This window comes from Nicotiana tomentosiformis, chromosome 11 (genome assembly GCF_000390325.3).
Source record: "Nicotiana tomentosiformis chromosome 11, ASM39032v3, whole genome shotgun sequence".
In the NCBI taxonomy this organism is placed as follows: domain Eukaryota; kingdom Viridiplantae; phylum Streptophyta; class Magnoliopsida; order Solanales; family Solanaceae; genus Nicotiana; species Nicotiana tomentosiformis.
In genome coordinates this window covers 39,282,558-39,303,328 of record NC_090822.1, presented here as the reverse complement: position 1 = coordinate 39,303,328, position 20,771 = coordinate 39,282,558, and the positions used below count along the sequence as shown (strand labels likewise).

Genomic DNA, 20,771 nt, shown 5'->3' with positions numbered 1-20,771 from the left:
TGAGTTGCAATGTATCATCTACTTTTAATCAATGATATATCATGTTACCTTCCAAAAGAACCTACAAATTATAGTTTTAAGAGTATATGCAGATATATATGCTTTCCCTTAAGTGTCCCACATTGGTGGAAGAAATGAATTGTTGTCTCCCTATATGGTCATGGACAATTCTCACCTCATGAATTAGCTTTTGGGATTAAGTTAAGCCCAAGGTCCATGTCTTGTCATGGTATAAGAGCCAGATCCATTCTTATTCTTGATTTACCCAATGTTGAGTCCCCATGTTATGTTATCCATGCTCCAGTGGCGTGCGGGGGAATGTTAAGTATCCTAAATAGGGATGGAAATGGGCTGTTCTCTCCTTACATGCTCTTGGCAATCCTCAATTTATGAGCTAGCTTTTGGAGTTGAGTTAGGCCCAAGGTCCATTGTTTATTGGGTACAAAACAGTCAATGTTGTTGGTGGTGAAGCGTCCTTTTCCCTTTTCTTTTAGTTGTTTTGGTCCAGCAGGTGGCCTAAAAGGACTGAGGGGGTGACCACCCGACTCTTTGAACTCCAATTAACAGTCAGTTCCTGACCATCCATTGGAACCTCAATTATTTGTCATGCTGTCTATCCTTTGATTTTAAACAGCATGAAATAATATCTACCTTAATATATTTGTACTGATTATATGCTTAATATATTTGTACTGATAATCAAAGTAACATGCTTTTCTCCAAAGATGAGTTAATTTCCTTAAGAGGTGACCTCTTGGACACCTTGAAATACACATTAGGAGGTAAGGGCAACAAGTTATAGTAATAAATGAACTTATCAAAAAAAACGTTATAGTAATATATGTATATTACTACTTACTAGCGTATAATCTATATATTTATGCTATCTCATTGTCCAAACCTGTTAAAGTGTAGTGGTTATCTGTCTGGTTTATTCCAGCAAAGAGTTCTGCAATGTAATTAGCTCCAAGTATCGTGGATCTATTTAGATTTTTCTTGATATGATTACCGGAGATTCTCGGTGGTGCTGTGCTTCTACACGAGGTTTTTAAGGGAATGTTCACTTCCACGAATAAGAGGTTTTGGGTTTAGGCCTCGACCTTTTTTCTTCTTTCGTTCCCCCCTCTCTCTCTCTCTATATATATATAATCTTTGTGATCGGATATCTAGGGCTTAAGCTTGTGGGTGAGTAAACCAGAGATCTGGCCATTGGTCAAGAGTTTCGTATTATTCAGTTTCAACTACAGATATTCCCGTCAGGCATGGGGATATAGTTTAACGAATAATGACTAAGTTTGCTAATGATTATTAGTGTATGAGTTTCTTATTTGATTTAATGTGAGCTGTTATTCCCAGTAGTTATGTAAATTCTTATACGTATAATTGGTGGTCTCTTCAGAGATGAAGGAATTGTTTTGAAAGACCTAACTTCAAAATGGGAACCCAGTGATCGGAGTGGAAAATGGCTAAAGTTGAAGCCTGAATATGTTCGAGCTGGCTCTGATTTGGATGTTCTTATTATTGGTTTGTACTGCTTATGGAAGGTTTCTGTTTCTGCTTTTTGTGCCAAGTATTCTCTCCAGGCTAACTTTACATTGTCAACAGGAGGCTACTATGGTTCTGGGCGCCATGGAGGAGAGGTGGAAGATTCCACCTTCTACATTACTTATTTGTTTGTCCATTTATTTGTTTATATTTTTATGAGTTAAACTCTAAATTTGCCATTGGATATTAGGTAGCTCAATTTCTGGTTGGCCTTGCAGAGCGTCCGGCTCCAAATACATATCCCAGAAGGTATATATATATGTTTTTGAAAAGAAAGAGTCGCCTTATCTTGTCAAATATTTATCTCTCTTTTGAAAAATAAGTTTGTTGAAGTTGAATGCGTGTGAAAATTTTGTCATTTCTTTTATGATTTTGCGAGTGGAACAAGAATTTTAGAAAATTCTTTGAAAAGCACCTGGAAATGACAGCTTCAAAAAACAGTTTTTGCAAATAAAGTTTCAAAAAACTTAAACAAATACCAACTTGAAGATCTATTTCACAAGTTCTGGAAAAAGAGTTCATGAACGGATGTCAGATGTTACAAAGTAACTATGTCATACAAGTTTTAGTGAGGAGAGTAGTGTTTTGGTCAATTTGTGTATGCACCAATATGTACTCTAGTTGAGATGCCTATTCTTCCAATCTCTACTTTGAAATGTTTGCTATTCTTAAGTATAGCAAGTCTTTAAATTGAAAGGTTGCAAAGACTTTAAGCAAATGTTAACTTGACAATAATCTTTTGCTAATTTTTATTAGAGGGTGATATGCATTTAAAAGAAACAAAATGTGTCTAAAAGAAACATAAGGATTGTTTCCTTTTTCTTAGTTTTACTTTTGAAGTGTTCCACATTAGTTGAGAGAATGGGTTTCTGATTATCTGTTTTTAGCCAAACTACTAGCTTCTGGAAGGAGGGTTATAGACTCATTCAGGTTGAGATGGACTCCCTAGTTTCTATACAAAAGCTGCACAATGGCTGGGCCAGAGGATCCACATTTCAATAGCAATCGTGAGAGATTTATCGCTGTGCATAAAATCCAACGACTCCGGGAAGAGAAATCAGTCAACCAGAAGTCTTTTTTCGGCAAACACATGTTTGCCGCAAGTAAAAAACCACTATCCGTTAGTGTTTTGCAAAAACCAACACCACCAGAAAGTAGATCAGAGCTCGGCAACCAACCTATAAAAAAATCTCCGACAGAAAAGGACGCACGCGCCCTCACGTGACGTCGGAAGAATTTCTCCGGCGAAGCTCCGACGTCCACCCGCCGGCGTGTGATTGTTTCCGGCCAGATTTTGGGAAAACTTCTTCAGGACAGTGTCTTCTCCTCGCAAATCCGAGCCTACCCATCCAATTTAAATCAAATTCTGACCACATTATAATGGCATTCGTATCAGAAGCCTTTAACTCACAATCCGTTGGATCCAATTCATTGGATCCAATCCAGATGGTTTCTTTACCGGATTATATTGAGTTCCTTCAGTACAAAGCATGTAAAATAGACATCTTCAGGGATAGCTTCTGTTGTTCAAACAGATAGTAGCGTGACTTGTGTCTCTCAATCAGCAACCTCTGAGTCTTGGGTCATTGATTCAGGTGCATCTGATCATATTTCTGGTAAAAATCTCTTTTCACTACTATTTCATGTTCTCAATCTCTCCCAACAGTCACAATGGCCAACGGGTTTGAAACCATGGCAACTGGAATAGGTCAAGCAAGTCCACTTCTTTCCTTACATTTAGATTCAGTTCTTTATGTTCCCGGTAGTCCTTTTAATCTCATAGCCGTTAGTCGCTTAGCCAAATCACTTAAATGCTCTGTTTTATTTCTTGATAACCTTGTTTTTATACAGGAACGTAGTACAGGGCGGATCATTGGTACCGGGCGTCAATGATATGGGCTTTATTACCTTGTCCTTGCAAAATCACATGGACTCACATCTTGTCTTCCTTCAACAACTTGTCCGTCACTGATTCACCAGATTTATTACATAAACGGTTGAGACATTCCAGTTTGTCAAAACTTCAGAAAATGGTATCTGGTTTATCTCAGTTGCCCACCCTAGAGTGTAAGTCATGTCAGCTCGGTAAGCATACCCGCTCCATTTTCCTCGACGTCTTGATAATCGAGCAGAGTCACCTTTTACTTTGATCCATTCCGATGTTTGGGGTCCTAGTTGGGTCAGTTCTACCCTGGGATTCTGCTACTTTGTCAGTTTCATTGATGATTATTCCAGGTGCACTTGGATATTTTTGATGAAAAATCGATCCGAGTTTTCTATTTTCCAGACCTTCCACGCTTAAATTCAAAATCAATTTGGGGTTTCTATCCGCATATTTCGTAGTGATAATCCCTAGAGTATTTGTCTTCCCCATTTCAGCAGTTTATGAACTCTTATGGGATTATTCATCAAACATCTTGTTCGTACACATCCCAACAAAATGGGGTAGCTGAAAGAAAGAATAGACATCTTATTGAAACTCCTCGTACCCTCCTCATACAATCTCATGTTCCGTTGCGTTTGCGGGGGATGCAGTTGTTACATCTTGCTATCTTATTAATCATATGCCATTTTCAGCTATCCAGAATCAAGTTCCATTCTCTGTTCTGTTTTCCCACTTACCTTTGTTCTCTCTTCCACCCGTGTCTTTGGGAGCACGTGTTTTGTTCATAGCCTTACTCCAGGAAAAGATAAGTTAGCTCCTCGTGCACTTAAATGCGTATTTTTGGATTACTCGAGAACGCAAAAGGGATATCGATGCTATTCTCCTGATCTCCAGCGGTACCTTATGTTTGCTGATGTTACCTTCTTTGAAACCCAATCATACTTCACAGGTCTAGGTAATCACTTAGATATTTCTGAGGTGCTACCAGTTCCATTTTTTTGGAGATACAGTCACTATCTCCCATTCATCTTCCTCTGTAACTCCAGCTTCACCACCTACAGCTCCAGCTCCAGTTCCATTACCTATAGCTCAAGTTCCACCACCTATAGCTCCAGTTCCACCGCCTAGTCAAGTTCAACCTTCTACAGCTCCACTACTCCTGACTTATCATCGTCGTCCACGCCCAGCATCAGGCCCAACTGATTCACGTCCTGTACCTGACCCTGCTAATACTGCGGACTTGTCTCCTCTTAGTCAACCGATTGCACTCCGGAAAGGTATACAGACCACACTTAATCCTAATCCCCATTATGTCGGTTTAAGTTACCATCGTCTGTCATCACCCCATTGTGCATTTGTAACATCTTTGTCCTCTGTTTCCATCCCTAAGTCTATAGGTGAAACACTGTATCATCCAGGGTGGCGACATGTTGTGATTGACGAGATGTCTGCTTTACATACGAGTGGTACTTGGGAGCTTGTTCCTCTTCCTTCGGGTAAATCGATTGTTGGTTGTCGTTGGGTGTATGCAGTCGAAGTTGGTCCTGATGGCCAGGTTGATCGACTTAAGGCTCATCTTGTTGCCAAAGGGTATACTCAGATATTTGGACTCGATTACAGTGATACTTTCTCTCCCGTGGCTAAAATAGCTTCAGTCTGCCTTTTTCTATCCATGGCTGCTGTTCGCCATTGGCCTCTCTATCAGTTGGACATTAAGAATGCTTTTCTTCACGTTGACCTTGAGGATAAGGTTTATATGGAGCAACCACCTGGTTTTGTTGCTCAGGGGGAGTCTAGTGGCCTTGTATGTCGGTTGCAGTTGTCCGCATTCTTCGATATATAAAATCAGCTCCAGGTAAAGGATTATTGTTTGAAGATCGAGGTCATGAGCAAATTGTTGGGTACTCAGATGCTGACTGGGCATGATCACCTTCTGATAGACGTTCTATGTCTGGATATTGTATTTTAGTAGGAGGTAATTTGGTGTTTTGGAAGAGCAAGAAACAGAATGTGGTTGCTCGGTCTAGTGCAGAAGCAGAATATCGAGCAATGGCTGTAACATGTGAGCTAGTTTGGATCAAACATTTGCTTAATGAGTTGAAATATGGTGAGGTCAGCAAGATGAAACTTGTGTGTGATAACCAAGCTGCCCTTCATATTGCATCAAATCCGGTGTTCCATGAGAGAACTAAACACCTTGAGGTTGACTGTCACTTCGTCAGAGAAAAGATACTCTTAGGAGATATTGCTACAAAGTTTGTGAAGTCAAATGATCAGCTTGCAGATATTTTCACCAAGTCCCTTACTGGTCCTCGTATTAGTTACATATGTAACTAGCTCGGTACATATGATTTGTATGCACCGGCTTGAGGGGGAGTGTTAGATAGTTATGTACATAATATGAATTAGTCCTAGTCTCACATAGAATAGGATTATGATATGTATTGTATAAATAGGGTTCATTGTATTATAATTAAACAGAATATCAATAATAGATTTTTCTCCCGTGCATTCTCACTGGGTTGTTGTCTCCTTATATAATTGGCAGTCCTCATCTTATGAACTAGCTTTTGAGGTTTCTTAACATGGTATCTGAGCTAGACCCATCCATATTCTTGGTTTACCAATTTTTGGGCCCCTATGTTATATAATCCACACACTAGACGTCCATTGCTGACCGTACAACAGAGTGTTAAGTGTTCCACATTGTTTAAGAGAATGGTTGTTGTCTTCTTATATGGTCTTGGAAAATTCTCACGTTATACTAGCTTTTGTCTTTTGAGACTGAGTTAGGTCTAAGATCCATTTCATTAGCAATACATATATAGTCTGTTATCTGTTAGACTTAATTCTTCTTTCCGTTATATAACTTCTCTAAAGAAATTTTTTGCTGTATATATTGGCTATTATAGTAACTGTAGTCCTATCAATAGAGTCATTTGTTGCATCATTGTGTTAATATCATGACTTACACCAGAGAGGAGACATAACCTATCATCTTGATCCTATTAATAAGTTTGTTTTCTTTGAACATCATTCCTTGGCTGTTAATAAGCATTCTTGGCAAAGTCAGGAGTAATTGTTGATTTAATGATTGGTAATGGAATTGTATGTTGCTTGAGATTTGACTTTTGACTGCTTCCGTAGATAAGTTGAGCTTGACTTCACCACTGATGTATAGTCGGTCTTGAGTAAGTGTTATACTCGATACTGCATCAGCTAGTTTAATTAGCCTTAGATTTCAGGAAAAGGAACATTTTTTTGAGCATTACAGTGTTATATCTTTGAACATTGAGTTTGAGATTATATCTAGCATGGAAAGCATCATATCTATATCTGACTTTCATTCTGTGAAGTAATTCAGTGGGATTATGAGCCTTTTCAGTTTTCTGAAAGGTTTTCAACGTCTTTTAATAGTGAAAAGAGTTTAAATCATTTGGATTAGGATGACTGATGTGTATTTCCCTATACTGCAATACTCTGTGGATTCTGAATTTAGCATAATTTTGCAGGTTCATTTCTTTTTGCAGAGTGGGCACTGGAGTTTCTGATGAGGAACGTAATACCATAGTAACTCGATTAAAGCCCTATTTCAGGCAAGAATTCCGTCGATGTAGCTTGAGTTGGATATTGTTTTCTGTTGTACCTTTTGTTCTTGCACTATCCAAGAATGCTTTTCTTGCTTGTTGCACCTTATCTAGTGAAAAGAATTATAGTGTTTTACTTTTGGTGACTGTCAGAGTTGCAGAGGATACCAATTTCGGTAAAAGTGCTTTTGTTATCAGTGGACTTCTGGTTGGCCACCGACATTATTATCCACATTAATATTCTTTCAGATAAATGTTTGAAGATTTGGAAAATAAAAAAGAGAATTTTAAATGTCTATATAACATAGTCCATACGAAGCTGCATGGATCTTTGATTAGGCAGATTACTTTAGACAGAATACTCAGTTTGTTGCATATCGTGCTAATACTGGCGCATTCCTTTTGGCAGGAAGTATGAGTACCCGAAGCAGGCACCACCAGCGTTTTATCAAGTAACAAATAATGCAAAAGAGCGACCAGACGTGTGGGTTGAAAGTCCAGAGAAGTAGGCCACTTTGACGAATCTCACAATTGGTGTTAATCATGCAATTATGTATCTGACTCCTGTGTATCATTGCAGATCCATCATTGTTTCGATTACAAGTGACATTAGAACAATAAGAACTGAGGTACAGCTGGAGTAGAAGTCTTTCCTTCTCCATTTGTTAGCAATATATGCTTATTGCTCATATGATAGCAGTGAGAGTTGAAAGCCTGGGGAATTTGTTTTCTGTAATTTATTCTATTCAATTATTTACTCAATAGGTGCGTGAATTGATCAATTTATGAGACGCTTGAAATCCGCATCACTCTTATCTATTCCAGTATGCCTATTTCTCCAACGTGATGATGAAAGTTTGATCAGTAAAATTCATTTTCTGTTCTTTCCAGGTATTTGCTGCTCCATACAGCTTGAGATTTCCACGTATTGATCGAGTGAGATATGACAAGCCTTGGCATGAGTGTCTTGATGTGCAATGTTAGTGTCTTGTTACATTGGTTTTTGATGTCTATTTTTGCAACTTTGTCTGGTTTATTATGTTCCTTGATTCTATTCTCGTGTTCTACTTATAGCAGAATGTTTTGTTATTCCTGTCCCAGCATTTGTTGACCTGGTACATTCGAGCAATGGTACCACACAGAGGGAGGCAGATTATGGAATTGGGCAGGATCATGAACCAAAGGCCACCATTAGGTCGTCAAGAAAACGAGGGAAAAAGAATGTTTCTGCAGTTCCTTCTCATTTTGTTCAGACTGACGTGTCTCACATCAAGGGTGAAACCTCAATGTTCTCTAGCATGGTGTTCTGTATCCTCATCTATGATGTCAAAGCAAAAATATACTCTGGTTACTAAGCTGTCTTGTAGTTTTAACTGTAAGATGTACTTTGTAATTTTGGTCCTTTTTTTTGCTTTAGTCTGGTCAATGGGTCATATCATACGTGATGTTTGTATCATAGAACAGAGAATTTTGTCAGTTGTTTCTTAAGTTTATTCTGCCTTAAGAATGGATGGGAGAATTAGCTTTTGTGGCTCAACTTTTAGCTCTATGTGCTTATTGCATGTTCTGTCAGTCGTATTACATGCTAACATATATTTAAATTATTTTAAGAAATATTTGTCACCTAAGTATAACAGATATCCTTGACGATACCAGATTTTGCTAATGTGCCTTCATCGCATACACTCGATTCCATGCACAAAATGGTGGTCGAGCATGGGGGTTCTTTCTCCATGAATTTGAATAACGCAGTTACTCATTGTATAGCAGCTGAAAATAGAGGTTTCTCTTCTCTCTCCCTACCCCCTCCCCCCCCCCCCCCCAGCTGCATGCATTGTTATTTAAAGCCACTGCGTTGTTGCTTGAAGCGATGAAGCGAGCGGTTATCCCTTCATTGGTGAAGCCATGCTCTTTAGAGAAGTTTGTGCTTCAACAATAGAGCATAAACTGATTCCAACGAGAATCAGTCACCTCTTTGAATCTCAACTTTCAGGAGTTAGATTAGTCATTAGTATCAACATTTAGTATATTTGATGTTGAAATAAGTTATTTTAGTTGCAATTTAACTTTTATTGTACTTAATTGATTGATATTTTTGATATTTTATCAAATTTCATGTAAATTGTGCACTTCACTCAACAGAAGCGTGCACTTCACTTCTCTCTTTCGCTCAAGCCTCATGTAGCTTGTTGCTTTTTTTTTGTGCTTTTCGCTTTAGAAAACACATGGTGTGTGGAGATAGAAAAGTTCATGTGAAAACCCATATCAGCTTTGGTCCACTATACATTACTAGGATTTGTTTTTGTTGTAAAAGCAGGTATCAAGTTTCAAGCTGCAAAACTTCATGGAGATGTTATTCACTGCTCTTGGCTCTTTGATTGCTGTCTGCAAAAGAGGCTCCTTCCTTTACAGCCAAAGTTAGTTTGCATTTCAGTTTTTCTCGTCTTGTTCTCTCTTCCTGTATTTGGATTTCCATGTGATCTGCGATTCCTTTGACTTTTCTTTCTTGACTCTTGCTGAAGGTATTTTCTTTTCCTTTCTGATTCAACAAAGAGAAAGTTGGAAGCAGAAGTGGATGAATATTCTGATTCTTTCTACTCTGACCTCAGCGTCAAAGACATTAGAAAGGTATACTTTGGTATAATTATCTGCTACAAAATATTATACGTATAGCTTCAGCATTAGGAGCAGTTACTATAAACTGTTTAGCAAGCAGCTGACTGCCTATCTTCTTTGATTATGTCCGTTTTATGTCTTTCTTATTTCAGCTTTTGAGCGACATAGAACACTCCGAATACTCCAAAACTGTTGAGTACTACAAGAAAAAGTACTGTCCCAAGGATAAATGGGCTCGATTTCATGGTTGCTGCATTTACTTTTTCATTCCAGAGCAGTGTTTGTGAGAATTTCTATCTTTTCTGTTTAATTGTGGAATTAGATTCTCTATTTGGGTATCAGTATGTCGATGTGGTTGTTATTTGGTAGAGGTTTAATGGCTCTGCTATGTGTTTCAGGAAATATTCAGATTGCAAGGCTTTAGTGGAACTCGCTACGAGAAGGATGAAAGTTGAAATTTCTGTGGGTGGTGGGAAAGTTGGTGGCAATCTTTGTCATGCTACCCATGTGGTGGTCATGTCTCTACCAGACTTTGATGTAAATTTCAATGAAGTTTTAAATAGGTAATTTACCTATCTACTTTATTTTGCAGAAAGTAAGATGATCACCTTTTATATTGAAACTTCAAAATCGGCATCCTAGTGGTTACCAACCTCTTTCATTTTGTAGACTTTGTGACTTGTAATTTTATCTCAAGTTGCAAAATAGATTTTATATCTAATAATTCTCTTGGGAAATTATGATAGTGAATGTTGGGCTGCTAAAGTCCGACATATCCACAAGATGAGTGTTGCATAGGTGCAGATGATGAGATAGATGTGCAGTGGTGCAAGACTAGATAAATTAAAATAACCACATCTGAGAGAAGGTGCAAGTAGCACACATTGAGGATAAAATGAGAGAAAATCGCTTGAGATGGTTTGATCATGTCATACATCGGCCTACAGATGACTGGTCTGTTGGTGTGAACTATGATGAGTGTAGGTGTTAAAAGGGGATGGGGTAGACCTAAAATCACATCGAAAGACCAAAAATTCTTGGAATCAATGTAGACTTGGTGAAAGATAGGACACAATGGAAGGAAAACAATTTCTTATCAAAAAAAAAATGGAAAGGAAAACAATTCCATATAGGTGATTTCTACTAGTTGGGAATAGGTTTTAGTTAGAGAAATTCTAGTATTATTATTATTATTACTATTATTTATATATGTTGACTTGTTGTTTGTTTTTATTTTATTAAGTATGATGATGACATGATTTGAGTTTAAATAGAGGAGGATTTATATAGCCGATCTCAACTTGTTTGGAACTGAGGCATAGTAGTTGTTGTTGAATAAAGGTAGTAAAACCCACCTGCAACATTAGTTAAATATGGTCCATCTACAACAACCGTTAGAATGTGTTGGTTAATATTCTTGTCTATGAAGATTGAAGATCATTGTTTTTATTATCGAGTAGCTTTGTCATGTCCCAAAAGATATATTGATTGTGAAGGTATAACACAATGTTCAGCTGGAAATCTTTCATGTAAACTTCTCCATTATTAGGCATATTTCTGTTGACTGTCTATTGATATTCCCATAGGTTAACTGGTGCAAAGTGGTTAAGTTATTATCCTCTTTGTGTATGTGCTAGTCAGATCAGTAGTAAGACTTGTTGAGACTTGAACCTCCATATCATTTTGTTCAGGTTATAGGTTATATGATACGTTTAAGATTATCACGAAATTTTAGAGATCTGATGCGCTATATTAGTTCTTTTCACCAGATGCCAATAACTGCAAACAGTAGCTTGCCTGCATTACAGGGAGAACAAAGGAATGAGATCTAATTTTGTGTCCTTCCCTAGTCCATTTGGGCAACCCCATATCCTCTTCTGAACACAAGTCTGTCTATTTATATTTTTTTATGTCGAATGTCTGTATTTATATTACACTAATTTATGGCATTAATTTCATAGATCTATTTTTACTCCAATTTCGCTAAAGTGTAAATTATTTCACTTTCTTTTTTGGTGTTTTCACATGTTTTTGCTAAAGAGTAAATTGTTTCACTTTCTTTTTTGGTGTTTTCAAATGTTCTCCACTTTCTTTACCAACCTTTTTGTAACCGTTCTTTGCTTTTTGGATAGTTTCCCCTCTCCAAAGTAAGTGCGATCAACCTTCAAAATAAAATAAAAAAAAGGAAATGAATGTAATCCCTAGCTAAATCAGTACTTATTTCATTTCAATGAAATAAGTACTTTCTTTTCATGATGTAGAAAAAATATTTTCTTTTTCATAAAATGAGTACTTTCTTTTCATGTTGTAGAAAAAGTATTTTCTTTTGTTTCAACAAAGAGAGTACTTTCTTTTATGATGTAGAAAAAATATTTTCTCTTTTTACAAAATGAGTACTTTCTTTTTCTGTTGTAGAAAAAGTATTTTCTTTTATTTCAATAAAAAGAATATTTAAACAAAGAAGTAACTCCTGGCTCGTGAGTTAAAAATTATATTCATCCTTTCTTAAACATGTGTCAGACGTAAAATTTTCTTTTCCTTACTAATAAGAAAGTAAAAAACAAAAACATATGATCACCGCAACTGTTTCTCAAATACCCACCAATCTGTCTTTGTGCAAAAGATACAAAAGAGTTCTACAAAAGCGGATGGAAGAAATTATTCACGGGTCAGGTTTGAGCTAAATTATGGGTTGAGTTTGGGCTAGAAAAATAAATGGGTTTAGTTGGGTATCATTAATATATCTCATGCCCAACCCATTAAAACTTGGGCGGGTCAAATGGGTTTGGGCTGATTTTGACACCCCTAATCTTATGGAGTATATGGTGGGAAAGGAATAGGAGGTGTTTTGATGGAGAGAGGAAACAGATAGCAGTTGTAAAGTATAATTGTTTAGAAAATCTATTTCAATGGTGTAAGGAGAGGATAATAGAAGACTTCTATGATGTTTTAGACTTTTTAGATTCACTGAGATGAGTGTGCTATATGGTGGTTTATGTACTGTTGTAAATTTGTTTGTTTGCAGTACCATCTTGGTACTTGCCTTAACAATATTTATTACTTATCTTATCAAAAAATAAAATAAAAAATAACTGCAACTTGTGGTATTTCTCATATAGTTTCAAAGTATCCAAATCTCATATGAAAAATGAATTACTCTCAAGTCCGATTCAATGATGAAATGAAGAAGTTGACGCTTGATAAACTAAATGTAGAGTATCATGCAATATTTAATTTACTCAAAACCATGTAATTTTGTGTCTGCCAGCATACATTTTGATGACAGATGATGTTTTTCTTTTACTGAATGAGGATAAGAAATATGCTCTCGTTTTTTATTCTTGATAATTTCCTAATCTTTCATAGTTCAGTTTCTCAGAGGCAGAGAAGCATGTTTTGTACAATACAAAGCTGCACGTTGTCAGGGCAAGGTGGTTGGAGGATTCCTTTAAAGAGGACCAGAAGTTGCACGAGGATAGTTACAGCCTAAAGCCTAGCAATTTTCAAATGTCAATCTCAGAGAAGAGGTCAGTCATGTATTACTTATAGATCATGGTAAGGAGTTAGTGTATTTAATATTGGAGTTATTTCTCTTCATTTTTGTCTTCCATAATCGTGTGTGTGTTTTGTTGTTTGGGGGGGATGGTAGGTATGCCAACAGCCATACTTGAGGGAAGCTCCTTAGGTTGTTTTTTTTTCTTTTTTGATAAGGGAAGCTCCTTTGCTTGCTATGCAGATATGCTACCTTTTACCTACTAAATAACATGTAGGAAGATACTTCTTTCCAAAATATTTGTAGCTTCTCCCATTTTAAAATATGTTCTGTCGTCTTTCTTATGCGAGTAAAATTCCGATGTATAGTATGTGTCCTGCAGTTTTTGGATATGTATATTTTAGTTTTTGGAAAATGAATTAATCTTAATCCAATTTAGCTCCAAAATTGGTCAAAAAGGCAGCCGATAAGCGAAAAATATGGACAGATGAGTATAAAGGTAAGAATGAGACCCTCACATTTTATATGATAGAGTTTGACTATATACGGAGTAGAGTATAATTATAATGATAATAGTATAATGAAAATAAAGATTATATTAGTATAATAGGCAGTCGATACGTGAAAAATATGGATAGGAATGAGACTTTATATTATAGTGTTTGACTGTATGTGGAATAGAGGATTATAATATACGGAGTAGAGTATAATAATAATGATAATAGTATAATGCTGGTAAAGATTAATAAGAGATAATATACATGCAGCTGCTAGTGATGTTGATAAGAAACTACAGTAATTGCATCTGCCAATAGGAAGAAGTAATTGTATGGCGATAGAAAAATCCACGTTGGGTCTTACCAGCACTTGGGCGAGAATTGAAAAATACTTATAATTGGTATGCTTCTGTGGAAAGTTGCCTAAAGAACCAACTATTGGGAAGTAATATTGAGCTGTGGATAGTACGAGCCCTGAAATAAATTTTTGTTAGACGAAGGAATTTCTAGAGGATACTTTTTCCAATATAGGTAGATTTTGTGCCTGGAAATTGTGTGTCAAAAGTGAAAAAGGATGTAGGATATTTATCTCCATAACAAAGAGTCAATTAATTGAGAAATGCAGTCCTAGCAACGAGATTCCTGCTGCCAACTTACCTATCTTTTGTCCTATAATTTGTACATATTCATCTTCTCATACTTGAACTTACTAGCTTTGCTATAAAAAATATTTTCCCAGGAAAGCTAGAAATGCAGAACCTTCTGCTAGTAAATTCAAGCATGCATGAACTTCTTCTTTGCTGGCATTTGGTTGTGTTTAGCCAATTTACTCGGTGCCGATGTTTTCTCTGATTTAATAGACATGATAAGCTAAGAGGAAAAACCGTAAAGTGCAAAAGAGCATCTTCCCCTGATAATCACGGAGTACAAATCAAAGCAGAAGGAATTTCAGACCAGTGCCAAGCCATCACGCTACCTAAGGGGGATAGAAAGAGAAATAGATTAAGACCTACTGGTACTGCTACAGCAAAAGCAAAACCAGCAATCAACATGCCACGGAGAGTTAGACGCAAGGCCACAAATAGACGTGCTAAGATTCATGAAAATGAATCCGATGAAAGTGCCACTTCAGGTGAACACCTTCATAATGGTGAGAGTGACGGGGCTGCTGGGACTCGTGGAAGCCATGAAAATGTTGCAGAGCATGGCTCAGGAATTCAGAATAAGGATGTTGCAGATGATTTGGAATTGTCACCACATGGTGAAACATTTCTACAAGGCACTTCTGAATGCAGTAGGAGCCGTGAAAGATTGGACGAAGCTCACGAAACTTCATACGGAAGTGGAAATATTGCCAGTGGTAAGCTGGAAGACCCTGTTGATCCAGTCCAAGCTATGTTATTGCATATGATACCCCACCTGGATAGTAAGCCAAGCCAGAGTGTGGACAGTCTTGTAAAAGACGACAAACCAGAGGCAGATGCTAATCCTAGTCCTAAAAAGAAAAAGAAAGTTAGCTATAAAGACGTAGCTGGTGAATTGCTCAAAGATTGGTGAAACACTTTATATCATGTATATGATTTACGGCCACACAAATATCTAAGACTTTTTTTAGGTCACAAGTGTCAAAAGTTTAACTTTCTTTCTTAAACTTCATGCCTAGTCAAACAATGTTTCATAAGTTGGAACCATGGGAGTTTTTTTTTTTTTTTTAAACTGAGAGCAGCTAATGGGCTGCGGTCACATGATATTTTTGTCTATGCATCTTCTCTTCCGATCCGAGAGACCTAGCTCTGGTGTCTTTGTATATAATCATTTATGCAAAGAAACTCTCTCATTTGCACAGACTTGATGCTGTAAAACAAAATAAATAAAAACCAAATCCCAGAAACTAGAGGTCGAAATCATGCTTTAATTAGCGAGGTACTTGTACCTCGATCGCTGAGCATCAACTATTGCGGCATAGTAAAGAATATTTCTAAAAAATAGTAAAGAATAAAAAGATCTGTTATTCAAGGTGAATAGAATGAATCACATACAGATTGTCTTAATGAAGCATAATGGAGTATCCTGTAACTGCTACCAAGAGTATGATGCTTGTTGAGACTAATGAATAGTTCCAGAAGCAATATACAGTAAACCTCACTATAGCAGTCATATCTATTCCGAAACTTTTTAGCTACTATAGTGAAGTATTATTTTAAAGAATATATATTATAATATAATATGAAAAATTTGTTTCAAAGAAAATTTGACCGTTATAGTTAAGTGAAATTAAAGAGGATGGCTGTTATTAGTAGCGGAGCCACATTGAACCAAGGGGTGTCAAGTGACACCCCTTCACCGAAAAATTATACTATATTGCTAGATAATTTTTTATATTTTATGTATATTTACTATACGTCGACTCCCCTTGACTTTCGATATAACTAATTATTTATTTTTTAATACTCCTTGATAAAAATTCTAGCTCCGCCACTGACTGTTATATAAAGGTACGACCGTAATATCAATTATGATGTACAGAAATAACTTTCCCACTTTAAAGAAACAATCAGAATAGATATATGGGGTTTAGTGGGGAAAAACATCACGACCAGCACCTCTCTCCGGCTAAAAAGTTACTGCCCTTTGGAAAGAGAAAAAAAATGCACTGCTTTGGCAAACAATGAGGACTATTTGTGCTCCAAATCAAAAAATAGGAATACTTTTACATCTTGATCAAAGATAAGGGTCTATTTTGGACTTTTCTCACTTTTATGCGGTCTTTTAAACATCTCAATATCTTTTAAAAATATATATATGAGTTTTAATAATTTTATAGATAAATGGAAAGACATAAATTGAGATATGAGGAACACATTAAAAATGACAAATTGAGACTTAAGGAATACGTAAAACAAGCATAAAAACAAGGGTTGGTTGCGCAGGTTATCACTTGGTCATTCAGATGGAGCTTCTTTTTACATAAAAGCGCAAAAAAAAGAGAAGGAAAAACTAAAATTATTGTAAACTTTGCTGAAATCAAAGAACCAATAATACTATATTAGAAGACTTTATACGTATATAAATACATAAGCGCCGCTAAACGTGTCAATTATTTTATTTTAACATAACTAGAACAAGTATCCATTGATCGCTTTACACTATTTAAGAAGTGCGCTAATTAGACACGAGACCCTGAGACAAGTCAAATAATGAGATAAGTGCAATTCACACGTGGTTAACTTGAAAAAAGACACATGGATTTAGTAGCCAAATAGTCCGGAAAAAAAAATTTGAGCGAAAAATAAAGAAAAGAAAAGAAATTTGTCTTCTTCTATGATATTTTTTTCGTTCCTATACAATATTTGGAACTTATTTACCAAAATTATCTTAATTTTATATATTACCTACCTAAACAAGGTTTGCTTACAATTTATATCCATTATTAGTGACTTAAATTATTGGATTTAGTTACACCTTTTTTTTCCCTCCTCTCCTCTTTCCTTATTTTTCTGCCGCTTTAGTTTCTTGTAAAATTAAGATGGAATCTTTTCAGAGCGATAACGAAATGTAAAAAAAAATTTGCCGCCTTAATTGCTTTTAACAAAACTTGGCTCTATAAATTTTACAAGAATTTGCTTCCTTAATTGTCATCGTCATACACTGTTTGGTTTAAATTTGCTATTGTTTTGTTTTTCCGACATTTATTTAGTAAAATAGAATGTTATTTTTATTTTATTCTACCACTTACTAATGAAATTAAAAAAAACTTCTCGCGATAAATGATATTTTAAGTGACAGCAGCAACATATAAAATTGTATGGTACAATATCATACAAATTAAAAATAAATTTAGTACAAATTTGATATATTTATAACAACATATAAACTAAAAATAAATTTTATATAACTAATTATATAGTATAAAACTTATTTATAATTTATCTACAACTTTCATGCATTATTTTTACCCAGTTAAATATAACTATAACATCATACAACTTAAATATAATTTTCATACAAATTTTATATAATATGACTTTTATATGTATTTTGTATATGATTTGTATGTATTTTGTATGTGGTGTGTTCTTCTTCCTCTCTGAAATTTCAATCAAAACTTCCCCTCTTAATACAATTTTGATACATATCAATAACTTTATGTAAAAAGATAGTATTTGTAACTTAAATACAAATTTCATACAATAATTTATACATTATACAATTATTTTTCAACTTTATACAACATTCAAATAAAAAATATATATAACTACAATAGAATACAACTTAAATACAATTTACATACAATTATAATACAACTTTAATATAATTCTGTAAGTATATTGTATGTCATGTGTTCTTCTTCTTCTTCTTCTTCTTCTTCTTCGAGTTTCAATCTTAAATTTAGCCAAAATCAAGTCTAATCTTCACCAAATATCCTCAAAATTGAGATATAAGTTTCAACTAATATTTTTAATTATTTGCAACAACACCCAATCTAAACAAATAAAAAATTTTGAAAACCCAAATTCGAATTCAAAGTTTCGAAACTATGTAATGGCTGTCAATGGTGGAGAGTCAAACACCTTCAAAATTTATTGATTGACAATTTTAATTCGAACACCAATGGTGCAACATGAAAAAAAATTGCTAAGTTAAAATTCTATAGTAAAACGATTGAAGTCTATTGATGAATTCATTAAAACTATATACAACATGAAAGGATAAAAAGCAGAGAACAACAAAGGAAGAAAAATTGGGGAAAGAATAGAGAAGGAGAGATAGAGAGACGGAAAGAGGGAGAGATAGAGAGACGGAAAGAGAGAGAGACAGAGAGAAAGAGCGCGCGCAAGTATAAATGGATGGGAAAATAACTGATATTCCTTATTCAATTCCTTATATAAATGGATACTCATTTAAAATTAATTTGTATATAATTGATAAATTGTATATAACCATATAATTAAGTTAAAACTTGATTGGGGAGAATAAATAAGTTTCCTATGTAATATAGATAGGTAAAAATCCCTTTCTTCTATCCAGCAATGAATCTAGACCCACAATATAGATATTTACTCTTCATCTCTTTCCACTACTAAAATCAGAACTAGCTACACTCATAAGTTATATACTCATTATTTTTCTTCCTCCCATCTTTTTTATTTTTATTTTTTTACACCACTTCTTTCTCCAGCCAGTCAAAGACTCCTAGACCACACGAGATTAATAACTTCTAGATTAAAACTAGCATAATATTTTAAGAAAAATTTATTTTTTATTTCTAGTTCCTTACACAAGAGAATAACCTTCTTTGTCCAAATATTACCCAAGTGCAGCGGCGGAGCCACCTTACACGAAGGGGTGTCAAATGATATCTCTTCACCGGAAAAATACACTGTGTAGGTAGGTAAATTTTTTTTATCTGTATATATATACTATGTGTTGACTCTCCTTTCTAGTTAGCAAAAATGGGTTGAGCAACATTTTTTGTTTTTACATTTTGAGTTACACCAGCATAGCTCGCAAAATGTCAAGAGCCATCGCACTTTGCCATGGCATTTAGTAATGTTCATGCAATGCCCAAATTTTCTCTCTCTAAGCACCAACAGTGGTAATGATTTTTCCAACCATGGCTAATTTCAGCTAGGGGCATAGAGGGATGGCCTGAATTTCCAACCCAACTGCGTTAAATAGTTTCCCCAACCGTGGCCTCTAAAAGGCTCAAAAATGTAATTTTTCTTTTCTTAACTTCCCAAAGAGTAAGAGTTTCTTTCTTTCAAGGAGATATTAAGTCAAGATCATTCTACTGTCACGAACCTAGTTCCTCTCCGTAGAATGTCGTGATGGATATATATGCAGAATAAATATCGCTGCTCAACATATACAGTTTTTTTCAAAACCTGGTGATATCGAGTCACAAGCTCTACAACGGTATCATAGTCAACCCTATATAACTGTATCTAGTAGAAGAAGAAAAATATAAAAGTAGATAAAGGGTGACTCTGAGGCCTGCAGAAGCTGGCAGGTGTACCTTGAAGTTTCCACGCACGGACTCAACTCACCGATGCCTGGACTGATAGGAGGTGTCTGGATCTGCACAAAATGATGTGCAGAAGCATATCATAAGTCCACAATGGTACCCAGTAAGTGCCAAGCCTAACCTCGGTAGAGTAGTGACGAGGTCAGATCAAGGCCCTACTGGAATAAATAAAAGACTGAACAAGTATAAGGCAGTGTAATAATAACAGTAATAAAATTGAAACAACGATTAGCATATCAAGGTTAGCTATACGGAACTAAATCAATTAGTGCAACACGGAGAAAATAATTAATAATATGCTAAGGAAATAATAATCAAAGACAAGTGCAACAATAAAAAAATGCCAACAAGAGTTACTACCGAGGTACCGCCTCGTAGTCTCAAATCACAAGAATAAATCACACTCTTTCCTTATATCATTGCGGGAGCCTTGCATTTTAGTTTTGAAAATTATTTTTCCGAAATAGCATCCCGCGTTTTAGCCCACCTTATCACACCACATGACTTCTAGCAGTTCCCCTACTAGCCACATATATCAAGCCCCACCTTATCTCACCTCATGCTTTTCAACCCCAAAACCTTATACCACTGCATGCGTATTAACATCACCACGTATCACAAATCGCACCTTAAGTGCCCAATATCACAACTTTTCAGATAAACCAAACAATAACAGGATTTTCACAGTAAAGAGCCCATGACCCAACCACAATGTACACAAGAGTCTCAACAATAACAACCAGAAATGAACACTCAATAGAATGGTATTTCACAACTTAACACTTTGTCTCAATATAAATCACGACCTTTATATCTCAATACCAATTTCAACAACCAGATATTCCACGATTTAACAATTTTATGTAAAGAGTTCAACGATTAGATAATGAATAGGGAATAAAGGAAATAAGAACTTCAACTAAACATGTAGGGCAATTAGCATGTAAGAGGATAAGACAAGTAGACATGTAAAAATAGACTAATAATGATGAATACAACATATTAAGACAACTCAATTAAGGCATGAAAGGAATCAACATAGCTAAATCGGTAATTTCCATATTTAGCCCATTTACGCACTCATCACCTTGCGTACATGGCTTTCACATATCAAAATTATCAT

At 35.6% G+C, this 20,771-nt stretch overlaps 1 protein-coding gene across 5 annotated transcripts in view; it reads left to right on the top strand.

Annotated features, from left to right (window-relative positions):
- Nucleotides 1–15,409, top strand: part of LOC104106827 (DNA ligase 4) — a 39,660-nt gene extending 24,251 nt beyond the window's left edge. For 2 of the 5 annotated variants that reach the window (XM_009615461.4, XM_009615460.4), the window contains exons 13-27: nucleotides 1,400–1,524; nucleotides 1,606–1,640; nucleotides 1,736–1,794; nucleotides 6,943–7,026; nucleotides 7,427–7,522; nucleotides 7,598–7,646; nucleotides 7,909–7,996; nucleotides 8,119–8,325; nucleotides 8,674–8,799; nucleotides 9,335–9,434; nucleotides 9,540–9,645; nucleotides 9,786–9,916; nucleotides 10,032–10,196; nucleotides 13,005–13,160; nucleotides 14,484–15,409. In XM_009615461.4, coding sequence (XP_009613756.1) covers nucleotides 1,400–1,524; nucleotides 1,606–1,640; nucleotides 1,736–1,794; nucleotides 6,943–7,026; nucleotides 7,427–7,522; nucleotides 7,598–7,646; nucleotides 7,909–7,996; nucleotides 8,119–8,325; nucleotides 8,674–8,799; nucleotides 9,335–9,434; nucleotides 9,540–9,645; nucleotides 9,786–9,916; nucleotides 10,032–10,196; nucleotides 13,005–13,160; nucleotides 14,484–15,180 — 2,224 coding nt within the window. In that variant the 3' untranslated portion in view covers nucleotides 15,181–15,409. Of the gene's footprint in view, nucleotides 1–1,399; nucleotides 1,525–1,605; nucleotides 1,641–1,735; nucleotides 1,795–6,942; nucleotides 7,027–7,426; nucleotides 7,523–7,597; nucleotides 7,647–7,908; nucleotides 7,997–8,118; nucleotides 8,326–8,673; nucleotides 8,800–9,334; nucleotides 9,435–9,539; nucleotides 9,646–9,785; nucleotides 9,917–10,031; nucleotides 10,197–13,004; nucleotides 13,189–14,362 lie in introns of all 5 variants that reach the window. The other 3 variants (XM_033658806.2, XM_009615463.4, XM_009615464.4) reach the window with 3 other exon arrangements.
- The last annotated feature ends 5,362 nt before the right edge of the window (nucleotides 15,410–20,771 follow it).